Raw genomic sequence first — 12,258 nt, 5'->3', positions numbered from 1 at the left:
CCCGGACACGCCTAGACGTTTTAACTATTCACTCGGTCTAATTTACCGTGTCGGTTGTCTGCATTTTTTTCAGTCTAGACATCTTGCTAATTGATTAACAGAAGTAAGAGAGAGAGAGAGAGAGAGAGAGAGCGAGAAAAAAAGCGGACCCTCAATCCCTCCCCCCACAAGCCGTTTTCTGACGCGCAAAGTCAATTGTTAGTCGCATTCCCGACATGTCCTTCTTTTCTCGGGTGTTTCGGGGCAAGGACTCCACTGCGACAAAGAAGCAGGCCAAGCCCACTGCGGTCAACACAGCCCCCGCGAAGCCCAAATGGAGCGATGCGTGGCAGCGGACAGAGGTTGCGCCGGAAGAAGTCCAAGACCTTGTACGAGGGTGTGTGCATGAGCTCAAGGCCAGAGGTAGGTGGATTGATATTCTGACCGTGGAATACGGGCCATACGGGCCCTTGTTCGGATTGCTGATCATTCGTCGTTACAGCTCTCGACACGCCATTCCTTCTTCTACCGTTCCGTCCTAGCTCCGATCCCAGTGCAGCTCGCACGTTCATTCGCAATTACTTTAATCAGTCTTTCGATAAGGGCTCGCCCGTCAACGGAGATGCCTTGTCGCAGGAGCTCCGGCTCACTGAGCCGATGGTGAGGGATAATTTCTTCCCGGGGGTTACCAGGATGGCTACTAACGTTAATTATCTGAATAGGTTCTTTGCAGTGTGATGAAATGGTGCTGGAGCAGACTCCCTGGCGGTGTTGTCACTTGGGAGGCGTACGAGACCTTCAAGATGGGCGAACATGGTATGCGATATTGAATGGAATGCGGGGAACACACGCGCTGATGGACCCTTAGATTCGGATATGGCCCGCGACGCTTTCTCGACTTTCATTCCGATCGGCGGCGATTCCGATGCACGTACCAATATTATTCTCGACTTCTTCGACCTTTTAGCCGCCATTGCGGCCCATGGAAAGTCCAATGGTTTGGGAGGCCGCAAGCTTTCCCGATACGCTGGATGGTGGGCGTTTGAGCATGTCGATACAGGCAATGGCTTCGAGGCCGCCTATAAGAACTGGGCTGCGTATGGACTTCCATTGATCTAATATTTCCAGATGGTATTCTAATATCCGATCTCTAGTGCCGCTGATGCTACGAGCCACTTGTTCTTCGCCTACCTTCGTTCGTTGTCTCCCGATGTCCATCGCGGCGTGAGCGGCATCTCATCGCTACCCATCTCTCTCCAATCACTCGTTGAAGCGACCGAATACCCTCCTGAAACCCCGACTCTTTTGCAAGTTACGACGACCAAGGTGGTTATGATTGTTGAGAATGTTTCCCCGACGCCATTTTCGTTGTTGCGACGCGCCAAGAACTTTGAATACCGCGACGACGACTGGCACTTGCAGGAATTTGCCAACTACGAAGACCCCGTCAGCGCATTGACCGACGAGTGTCTCCGTGTTCTCAGATGTATCTCATCTACGAACCAATCGAGCGTCTCGAGTACGAAGCAGTCCACCAGTTTAAGAGATGCATCCTGGTCTCGCTTCGAGGATATCGGGTTCGGTGGTTCGATCGACTCGGACCCGGAGGATGAAGCCAAGGAACCCGGTCCGCCGGCAACTGGATTAACTACAAAGAGTGGACCCGCGGGAAGCTTACAATCCGTTCCTCAATCTGGAGGAGGTGACCTTGGCCGTCCCACTACCCCCTCGTGGGCAGACTTCATGTCCTCCGGATTCGCGGATGAAAACGGATTGAAGAACCACGTGGGCCCTCTGCTCTTGCCTCCTGATAAGGTTCTACCTCCAATTGCCTCTGCACGTGGCATGAGCTCCCAGTCGCACAAGCGCTCCTTGGATATCGAGCCGGATCTCGAGCCTGCCGAGTTGGCGAGTATCACCACCCTAGACATGGACGACTCGTTCTGGTGGGTTTGGATCAGCAGTCTCTCGGGTGATGAGCCATCTGCCCGCAAGGCTGTGTTTGGTCGATGCGCGCTTCTGGAGACGAGAATTCGAGATACCAAATGGCTGGTCCTTGAAGAGCAGATCAAGGGTGCTGCCCCAGAGCCCGAGGCCGGTGCTCAGATTGTCGAGAAGAAGCGATTCTTCAGCTTTGGTAGCCGTAGAGGAAAGCTCAGTCGCCGCAAGTCGTCGGCGAAGAAGATGCCTAACATTGAAGATTCGTACAAGCGGCCCAACAACCAGGGAATGCAGAGCAAGACCAGCATCGGACCGGATCAGCACAAGCGCATCCAGGAAGCTGCGGCCGCTCTGCAAAAGAAGCACCGCGAGCAAGAAGCGGAAGCGAAAGAGAACCGCGCCACTCCCAATAACAGCCGTTACTCCAAGACCAACTCTGTCATGACCCTTCAGCCTGCCATTGTGAATGAAGCTTCCCAGGCCATGAAGTGGACTAAGAACTACGACAAGGGTGCCTTCAGGGCGGCATATCTCAATGATGACCGCGCTGGCACTGGTCATGTTGAAGAACCCCAGGACGCCCCCGAGCCGATTTCGAAGGACACTGAGGAGGAGCCTGCCACGCCGTCGGCACCTCTTCCGACCACCACTGCAAAGAGTGGTCCCCCGCCACTTCCCAAAGAAGCTGCTGCTGCTGCTGTATCCACCCCTCTTCCACCTTCTCCTAAGGAAGCGCCAACCAAACCTGTCAATGGAATCACTCCCGAAGAGCAGAAGCCCACCACAAAGCCTGCTGTTATTGAAGAACCCACTGAGCGTCGTGACTCTGTGGACGAGGCGGGCAAGAAGCTGAAGAAGAAGGCTGGCAATTCTGCCTTTAAGAGCATGTTTAGTGCCAAAAAGAAGCCCGAACAGCAACAGCTTCCCGTGAAGACCGCTAATGTTAAGGAAATCTCCAATGTGGCAGCTACCCGTGCGGCCCTCGAGGCCAAGGCGAGAGCAGCTCAGGAGTCTGGTCCCGTGAAGAAGAAGCCTCTCCCTCCCGCCGCGGCGGTCACACCCGTGGATACTAAGACGGAAAAGCCCGCATCGCCCGAGCCTGTTCAACCAACCGCCAAGGAAACTGCGGCAAAGCCCCCAAGCCCGACGCAACCCTCCGCCTCTCTGAAAGAGAACGGTGCGCCGCCCAAGACCAGACGCGCCATCGAGTACGATGCTCTCTCGCGCGTTGGCACTAATGAACGCGACGCGGCCGATCAGGAGTTCTCCAAGTTCGACCAAGGCCCCCTGAGTGATCAGCCTGCTTTCGTCCCCGAGGATTCCCCCGTGAGCGACAAATTTGCAGTACAGAAGACCGAGGTTCCCCAGACCCCGACTAACGGCAATGGTGTCCGCCCGGAGACCGCCACTTCGCCTGACTCAACAACTGAAGCCACACAGGATCGCTGGAAGGCGATCCGCGAGGCTGCTGCCCAGCGGACTGCCGCTGCCTACCAGGAACAGTCGCGCGAGCAAGAGCACGACACCGAGGCCAACACCCGAACTAGCCAGTCAGAGCGCACTGACGAGGGAGATACTAGTGGAGAAGAGAGTGAGTAGTAACTTCCATCCTCAAACCTGACCCACACTAACAATTTGTTTTCACAGCCATCGAAGCCCGTGTCGCCCGCATCAAGGCTCGAGTGGCCGAATTGACTGGCAACGTCGAGGATGGACAAAGACGCTAGTCTGCAACATCCCCATACCAATTTTCCTTTATTTTTCCGGATCATTTTCCCCTGGCTCTCTATTCGCTATGATCCAGGAAGTATCTTTTGTTAATTGTATACCCTTCTCCCGACCAGACATTGGTCGTGTTTGCTTATTGAGCGCGGTCTGAAGACCGAACGAGGTCCCCATTTCCATGTTCTTGGATGATGGACAGGCCGACGAATACTGCGATACGATTGATGGATTCCTTTTTTTGGTTGCGACACCTGTTTATTTTATTTTTCTTTTCTTTCCAATCTCTCTTGACCTTTCTCCAGTCTCTTGATCTTCGACTCAACAGATCTCCTCCTGTCTTGGTTTTATTTCCTTTCCCATCAAATTTGGGCTGCTGTTTGTTTTTATGTCCGTTGCTCTATTCCCCTTTCGCTACTGCTATTGATTCTGGTTTCGCTACCAATATGAATCGCTTTGTGTCTTTGAATTGAAGTACTATCTATGTAATATGGACCTCTTACTTATTTCAAGCATACAATCAAAACCAGAATAATATACTAATAGCAAACTTTGAATAACATGACCGTAGTATAACATTCTGTATGTACCCTGTTTTCCTAGCCTAATTCCAATCCTAAACCCTAAGCTAAAACTACAACCCCAAAGCCTTCAAAATCGCCTTCCCAACCCCAGTCGCAGACCCAGGATTCTGCCCGGTAATAATCGTCGACCCCGTCTCAGCCGTTTTGCCAACAACAACCATCTCCCCCCAAGGCTCCGCAGCCTTAACATACTTCCCACCAGTAACCCGTCCAAGCTCCGTCTCCAACATAAACGGCATGGCAGTAGACAGGTGCACAGCATCTTCCTCCGCATTCGAGAACCCGGTCACGCCCACGCCGGAGATGAGCCGTGCGCCGGAGGGTGCCTTTGCGTTTAGCAGGACACAAGGACCGTGGCAGACGGCTGCGACGGGTTTGTTGGCGGCTGCGAAGGTTTCGATTAGAGATATGGAGGTGGGGTCGTTGGTTAGGTCGAACATTGCTGCATGTACGAATTGTTTTTGTTAGAGGGTGTTATTTGCGGAGATAGGATAGCATAAGTATCGCTTGAAGCAGGTAGGCAACTCACGTCCATGACCACCAACGTAGAAGAGGGCATCGAACTCGTCTGCGCGCGGGAGAATATCTGCTAGCTTGTGCGTGTTTGTCCAGAGGGATTTCTGTTCTTTTAGAAATTTTTGGGAGATCTCGTCTGACTCGGAGGCTTTTACGGAGGATGGGTCGAGGGGTGCTTCGCCACCTTTTGGTGAGGCGATTGTTAGGGAGACTTTGTCGTGGAGGACTTCGTGGGGATGGGCGAATTCGGGCTTTGGGGTTTTATTGTTAGTATGGGGTTTATTTTGGAGTTGGGTTGTTTTATTTAAGAGTTGAATGTGTTGGTGTTTAATTGAAGTTGTAATTAGGGTTGCATACCAGATACCAGCCGGTTGGGTTGCCGGTGGTGCCAAGCTTGTCATGGGAGGTGAGGACGACGAGGACTTTGGGTGTCATTTTGGTGGTTTTTTATGTGGATGTCGATGAAATTGTAGATAAGGATTGATTTTTTAGTCGAATTGAGGGTGAAAAGTGGTTATGAGCTTTTTTATATGGTCTCTCCCCCGCTTGTGGCGATGGGCATCACCAGTATCACTATCCCGTCACTGACTCCACCTGAGCACCAAGGTTGGAAGGTTAATTGTGCATTACTCATCCAGGTAGCTCCCAAGGTTAATTTCTATGATGTCATCATATTCATGAGCATAATTCTCATATAGTTAAAAAGAATTCCAATTGAAAGATTACATAAGTGATAGCACATGAGGTCCATGGATGCATCTACTAAGAAGTCACATGACTTCTGACTTCTATTTGCTCGGTTATATATTAGAAACAGGTTATGCCAGCCAATAACCCGGGTAGTGCAGTAGTTAAGAGCAATGTCAAACTTGCAAGGTTGCTCTTAAAGGAGCACAGGCCTGAGTTTGATCCCCCTTGGAACCAAAGTTCGCGGTCTGATGGCCATCTTGGCGATGTACTGCTAGGAATCACCTCTTCCTTTTCTTTTTGTCTTTTTAAAAAAGCAAGTAATAAAATAAATTGTGAATGATTTATAAGCATAGATAGAGCCTTTAAGCCATTTACCTAGCTAATATCCCAATTTGGGCTGATAGGGGATTTATATAAAATCAAGGTTATTCCGCCTCAAGCTATGCCGAGCCATAATTGTTATATGTACTCCGTGTGTTGTATGTTGTACTTGGTACTTTGTACATATGCAACACACTAGTCTCATCACATGCAACCCTTCTCTTTCATGTTACCCCTCTTTTACATGGACATATATCTTTTCCATGTTCTTAGCATTGATGGTCATGGACGATGGATGATCAAGATGCCAATCTACGTTCGTTGATGGATACTTTGGATATCGGGACGGGACCGGTGGGGCTACCACATTTGAATGGTTTGGACCTCAAACTCCACAACAGACCTTTCAGTGTAAATGATTCATTCGCTAAAACACCATTTCAAATTCCCAGGTTATCCCAGAATTCGCCTTTCTATGCTAGAAAAAACAAAACCAAAAACCATTCAAAGTCCCAGGCTATCCCATCCTCACCCATCCTATACCAACAAAAACTCCAAATGACCGCAACTCCCAAACCTAATTATCGTCAGCATCAATCTCAATCTCAATCAAATACCCTATGACGTCTTCCCCGGTGCTCTTTCATATTATCCACACGGCCAAATGCCTGTCCACACTCCGGACACTTGACGGAGCGATGTGCCACATGCTGTACCTTGATATGGCGCATCAATGATGCATGGCTGCTGAACGTCTCGCGGCGGGTACAGCCTCCCCAACCACATTTGAAAGAGCCGTCCGATTCACTGGGATAGAAGGATGACGATTAATAATGAAATGGGAATAGTGGGAGCGTGTGACTCGGACTCACTCTTGTTGCTGGGGTTCGCCATGCACAAAATTTGACTCTACAATAGCAGCTTCACTATCGTGCTGGTCTGGAGGAGATGTATCTTGGGTTGAGGGACTTGGTGTCGAGGACCAGGTATGGGTTGTGGTTTGACCCGGACTGAGATGGCCCTCGGCTCCAACCTCGGTGTCTCTATACTGCACGGTCGGGGAGGTCTGCATGTTGCCCTGGTAAAATATTTCCGCTGTGGGGTGACCAATCGCGGTATGCATCGCCCGGCCGGGACGAAGAGACCTAAAGGCATGGTTTATAGAAGGGTTGTAAAGAGGCCAATTTGTAGAGGGTACAGGTGTATGTCCGACTGTAGAGGTAGGTGGTTGGGTTGGCATAGTCCAGCTGGGACTCAGAAACGCGGAGGTGTGGCCCATAGAAGGGTCATAAAGAAGCCAATTTGTAGAGGGTACAGGTGTATGCCCGACCGCAGAGGTAGGTGGTTGGGTTGGCGTAGTCCAGCTGGGACCCAGAAACGCAGAGGCGTGGCTCATAGAAGGGTCATAAAGAGGCCAATCTGTCGAGGGGAGAGATGATTGTCCAGCGAAAGGGGGAGGTGGTTGCATAGCAGAAGCTTCAGCATGGGAATTGCGTTTCTCACTGCTAGGTTGGAATATTTGGCGTAGCCGTAAATATTCTTCGAGTTCTGAAGTGTATACCATGATGGGTAGAAAAGAGAGATTGAGATAGAAAGTGTAAGTGTATTGGAGATCGCTGTACTAGGAGGGAATTTAATGCTTTTAAATAATTGTTATTAAAGACATATTGTGAAAAATAACTCCAAGTGAAGCCAGGCTCATTCATCCTTAAATGAGGCCGAGGAAGCGGCTCTACTAAGTTGAGGCTCACAAAGTTGAGGCTCACAAAGTTGAGGCTCACAAAGTTGAGGCTCACAAAGTTGAGGCTCACAAAGTTGAGACTCACAAAGTTGAGACTCACAAAGTTGAGACTCACGAAGTTGAGGCATTACGAAGTTGCGGCTCTACGAAGGTAAAAGTAGCGACTCTTCGAAGGTATAAGTAGCGACTCTACGAAGGTAAAGGTAGCGAATCTTCGAAGGTAACAGTAGCGGCTCTTCGAAAGTAAAAGTAGCGGCTCAACTTCCCACACTGCAATCAAGAAATATTTGAATATTACGTAGGTATTCTAGGGTTAATACCACCCCTTCATTTTAACGAGATGTGACGGTACGGCGTAATAAGCTTGGATTGGCATCAAATTCTCGATATTTCTGCTGCACGGCCTCATTTGCCAAGGCTGGGGAGCACACCGAATCTCTTGGTTCTTTGCCTTCCTTTTCCTCTGCTTCCCCTCATTCCCCTTCCCTTTGCCTCTTTTTTGTCTCCCATTTCAGTCTCCCTGTTTGGCTGTCCTAATGCACCCCCTCATCAGGTCATCTTCTATTTCTGTATCTTTCCAAATCTCATCTTTTCCTGGATCATCGTTTTCGTTCCTCTTATATACTCCAGGCTTTTCTTCCTGGAACACGTATCACTGACGCTAGCCTCAACACGATCTGGAGTGACTGTTACCTTACGTAATCCAGAGGCTTAGGGCTCCAGGGCTGTCAAAAGTATCTCGTGATATCTCTGATAAAATCAATTATAATAGTGATTGTCTAGAAGTCCTAGCCTAGTGTTCACATATCCTGGTGTTCGTCTAAAAGAGAGATGGGCTCATGCCCAGATACCAAATAGAAACACTCATGGAGTACCTTCTTACTTACATATGTATGTGCCATGCTGAAATGATTTCTATTTTTATTTCATTTTTTGCTCGGCGGGTCCGATCAATCAGGGTCAAAGAAACGTGCCGAATAACCGTGCCAGTGTCGATCCACGTCCCAGAGTTAAGTAGTATTATCTAGCAACCCCAGGGGCCCCAAGAGACACATTCATGTTAGGCAGCGGTTAAAAATCGGGTTATGTTTTTGCGTTGGCGATCGGACAAAGGTGGAAAAACACACAGCCCAGCGAGTATATAACATATCCGTCGACGGAACACGGAGTCATGATGAGTAACATATGTATGTTCTATGTGGTTTAATTTTGAACGCCACATCCATCACACCCTACCGAAAAAGTGGTTATTTCGAGCAAATCCGATGGAATGGCCTCAGGTCATCCGCCCGTTTCTGATCTGAACTTCGTCGAGTTCGGTCTAGATCCATTCCCCTTTGCATGTCGGCTTGGGATTCAGGGCAGTGAGCAGTGACAAAAGAGGTTAGATCAGGAAACAGAAAATAAACATTATTATGGAGCAAATGCAATTTTGGGTATAGACTGTGCACTGAGTGCTCCATCACATCTCCCCCGGAGCCGAGGTCCCATCAACTTCTGAGTAACCAGCGAGCGTCAGGTGAGGTCACCTGGGCACTCTGAACCCTAACTAAAGCTCACTCTTCTGAGTCTGAATTTAGGCGCCCTCATAAAACCAGCATCTAGCATTTGAAGATAGAAAGGCCCAATACGGAGGAAATATAGTACGCAGGACTAGCTACCTATGTAGGTAGATGTGTATTATGTATTATGTATATGCAATACCAAAGCAAAAGAAAAGAAAAAGACAAAAACTCCTTTTATGGAGACAGATAAAGGGCCCAGCTCACTGTACATGTAGACTCTCTCTCTCTCTATCAGTGGGTACACAAACCCCAAAATCCCAACCTTAGTCAAGACAAGGCTCGCATGCAATATACACCGGGTATCGAGTAAAAATCAATAACTATTCATCGCAACGGATCGTAATTTTGCAGCTTCCACAGCTCCCGCTTGCACTGCTTGTGCTCATAGTATATACCGCAGTCGACGGGTAGCCTCAGCCGCCACGAGCGCACTTATCGCCCCGATGAAGAGACAAATGGAGATGGCGTTATACCTATCCTTGTCGAGGTTCATCCACGAATCTGAATTGTTATCGGATGTGGGTTCTGCGCCCGGTTCAAGGATGCTGAAGACAATCCAGCTGATGAAGGTTCCGACGAATTGGGGGAGCGTCGTATACACATTCAGCACGCCGAGGTAGATTCCGGCTAGTTCACCTGTTGACGGGATATTGGATGCATGATCCTCCTCATCGGTGTCACTGTCAGTAGAATCGTGGTGGTTCAGTCGGAGGACATCCAGCTCAGTGTCGGCGGCGTTGTTGCGTATGCTTGCTGATGTGATCATTGTCACACCGGATCGGGAGGATGGTATGGCCGGGGAATAACCGCCCATTGTTAATTTGTTGATTTCCACGCCCATGAAGGCGAATGGGGCCCAGCCGCTGATTGCCCAGGGAATACCGCACACTGCGACTAGGAAAGTTGCGAAGGCGCGGGAGTGGGCTAGAGGGGCGAAGATCATTGTCGCGGCGAACATGATGTGGGAGATCAGCCAGGCGGTTTGGAGGTCGGGTCGGATTGCGGTGATGGCTTTGAGAACTGCTGCCACCTTTGGTGGAGGTCGTGCGGTGAATCGTGTCCGCTTGGTATCGGGCTGCATGATACAAAAGGGTAGGAGTACAGAGCTGAGGACTGTGATGAATGAGAAGACCGTTAATGAAAGACTGCCCACGCGGCCGACTTCACCAAGCATGTCTGTTGCTTTGGCCATATCGTCTTTTGGTACTTCGTAACGGAAGTAGGTTTCGCCAACCCAGGTTGTGCTGTAGAAGAGGAAGGGGAACCAGCCTAGTTAATGTTAGCATTGTTGATTTTCCTAGTAGGTGTGGAATTTCCCATACCAATCCAAGCCCAGAATTGGGCCCAGCAGATTGCTTGAATACGAGGTGGCAATTCGAAAGTAGTTTTGAAGAGTTGAGAGAGGACCTGGATAGCACCAGCACTTCCGTCATCCCTGTTATCACAGAATATTAGTTGATGGCAATGAGTCACGGTTCGAGTTCAACTCACCTTGCCGATATCAGGACTCGCTCTTTTACCGAGTATGAGGTGATTGCCACTGCCACCATCAATGACAAGGCAGCAATCACTGTCATCTGCTTGAACTGCGTATCTCCAAGGAAAGTACCAAAGATGCTAACGGTATCGATGGAACCAACCACATAAGCAAAAAGCTGGCCAATGGCAGACATTCTCCCGGCTATGTTGTACAAAAAAAGGTCAGTGGCGTTTTAGGCTGAGACATATGGGGAAGGGCCATACCCCATGCGGATCCAGCTTGTTGCGATGGAATCGGTAGCGTATCCACAATCAGACCGCGACAGCACGCTTGAACTAAGACATTGTAAGCCACCTTCAATTAAGGTGTGAACAAGTGTGCCACTTACCAACGTTGATGGAGAAATCCACTGCATAGATACTCACCACAGCCAGGGCAATTGTGCCATTTTTGGCCTGTGAAAATTCAATATTAGCTTCCACATATCCATAGACCTAGTCAGATGAGTGTTCCAACAAAATGAATATGTACCTTTTCTGGATCTTTAACAAATAAACCAACAATCTCTTTCGTCCACCCTAAGACAAGCAGACAAAAAGCAACAACAAGGGATCCAAAGACCATGAAAGGTCTACGTCGACCCCATTTTGATCGTGATCGATCGGCAATAACTCCAATAAGAGGCTGGATGATCAAACCAGACAATGGGCCAGCAATCCACACCAATGAAGTCTTAGACTTCGTCAAACCAAGTTGAAGAAGGTAAGGTGTACAATCTAACCAGAAAACAAATCAAGTCAGCGATCATTATCCTAAACAGTCCCAATAGAGACTATTTGGAATGTGGATAGCTCTTACAGGTCATCTCAGTACCCCACGTGAACCTATTCCCAAGGAAAACCCAAAGTCAGCCACAGACACAACACAACGATCCATGGCCTCCAAAGACAAACACAGGCTAGACAATGTCGCACAACATCTAACCCGCTATATCCGACCAAAACAAAACGGAAAGGGTAATACGCACTGCAATCCGACCAAACTAAACGTCAAAAGCGCCATCCTGGTGGACTCATTCCGGCCCTTGATGGAGGGCGTCCCCGCCCACCTCGCAGCCTGCGGCATCCTAATTATCCACGTGCTATCATGCACTCAGTTCTCCGCGCTTGCGCTCATGAACCAAACCCCAAAATCGGAAGGTAGCTGGTGGCCTGACCAGTGACTGAATCAAGTCCAAAACACCCGTCGAGAAGAGACGCGTAATATCAGAATCGAGACAACAAAGTGTGTGATTCCAGCAAGGTCGGGATGCGTTCCGGGGATTTGGAAAGGGGCCGGAAGGTGTCTAATCCTTTCAGGGAATTGAGTCGCGTGCTCTTTTAGTGCCGTCGGGGGAGCTCGTGGGGGGCCGAAACGGTGCACGGTACGTTCGGGATTCGTCGTTTGTTGACGGCGCGGGTTGGGCGAAGGGTGGTTGGGTTGCGACGGAGGTATCAATGGGTGTCTTTCCCACTATCGAAAATCGTCTAAGGGAATGTATAAGAGAAAAAAAAAAAGACCCTTTGTCACAGTTGAAGAGGGAGAAGAAAATCCGTGTTGGCCTGAGCGCCTCTATGCGGGCCCCCGGCCTTATCGATTCATTTAATTTACGAGAGACCCGCCAGCCCTGGAACCCTTATGCCGATCCCGGCTTTTTGGCATGTCAGGGTCGGCTATGCT

The 12,258-nt window shown here is 49.4% G+C and overlaps 5 protein-coding genes across 5 annotated transcripts; 2 read left to right on the top strand and 3 right to left on the bottom strand.

Moving 5' to 3' along the window:
- Positions 1-215: 215 nt before the first annotated feature.
- N7487_010210 (DUF1708 domain-containing protein) lies at positions 216-3,647 on the top strand (the record flags this gene model as incomplete). The annotated part of the gene is made up of 6 exons (XM_056877940.1): positions 216-402; positions 482-639; positions 702-795; positions 848-1,076; positions 1,134-3,511; positions 3,568-3,647. The coding sequence occupies 6 exons, from the start codon at positions 216-218 to the stop codon at positions 3,645-3,647; spliced, it is 3,126 nt and encodes a 1,041-aa protein (XP_056726520.1).
- A 629-nt stretch (positions 3,648-4,276) lies between these two features.
- N7487_010209 (ThiJ/PfpI family protein) lies at positions 4,277-5,177 on the bottom strand (the record flags this gene model as incomplete). The annotated part of the gene is made up of 3 exons (XM_056877939.1): positions 4,277-4,668; positions 4,756-4,993; positions 5,100-5,177. 3 exons carry the CDS (start codon positions 5,175-5,177, stop codon positions 4,277-4,279), a joined length of 708 nt encoding a protein of 235 aa, XP_056726519.1.
- A 1,444-nt stretch (positions 5,178-6,621) lies between these two features.
- Positions 6,622-7,317, bottom strand: N7487_010208 (uncharacterized protein; the record flags this gene model as incomplete). The annotated part of the gene is made up of 1 exon (XM_056877938.1): positions 6,622-7,317. One exon carries the CDS (start codon positions 7,315-7,317, stop codon positions 6,622-6,624), a length of 696 nt encoding a protein of 231 aa, XP_056726518.1.
- A 2,124-nt stretch (positions 7,318-9,441) lies between these two features.
- On the bottom strand, positions 9,442-11,796 carry N7487_010207 (putative sucrose transporter; the record flags this gene model as incomplete). The annotated part of the gene is made up of 8 exons (XM_056877937.1): positions 11,567-11,796; positions 11,398-11,423; positions 11,071-11,315; positions 10,928-10,994; positions 10,803-10,874; positions 10,551-10,740; positions 10,382-10,494; positions 9,442-10,328 (listed from the first exon to the last, which is right to left on the bottom strand). Exons 1-8 carry the CDS (start codon positions 11,662-11,664, stop codon positions 9,442-9,444), a joined length of 1,698 nt encoding a protein of 565 aa, XP_056726517.1. The 5' UTR covers positions 11,665-11,796.
- Positions 11,797-11,847: 51 nt separating this feature from the next.
- On the top strand, positions 11,848-12,239 carry N7487_010206 (uncharacterized protein; the record flags this gene model as incomplete). The annotated part of the gene is given in 2 exon segments (XM_056877936.1): positions 11,848-11,880; positions 11,898-12,239. Coding segments are annotated over 2 exon segments (375 nt in total), but the record flags the coding sequence as incomplete, so codon positions are not given.
- Positions 12,240-12,258: the final 19 nt, after the last annotated feature.

Source organism: Penicillium crustosum, assembly GCF_028827405.1.
Source record: "Penicillium crustosum strain IBT 35664 chromosome Unknown utg000004l_segment0_segment0, whole genome shotgun sequence".
Lineage (NCBI taxonomy): Eukaryota > Fungi > Ascomycota > Eurotiomycetes > Eurotiales > Aspergillaceae > Penicillium > Penicillium crustosum.
The sequence above is the reverse complement of the archived record's forward strand: the minus strand, read 5'-3'. Positions and strand labels throughout refer to the sequence as shown.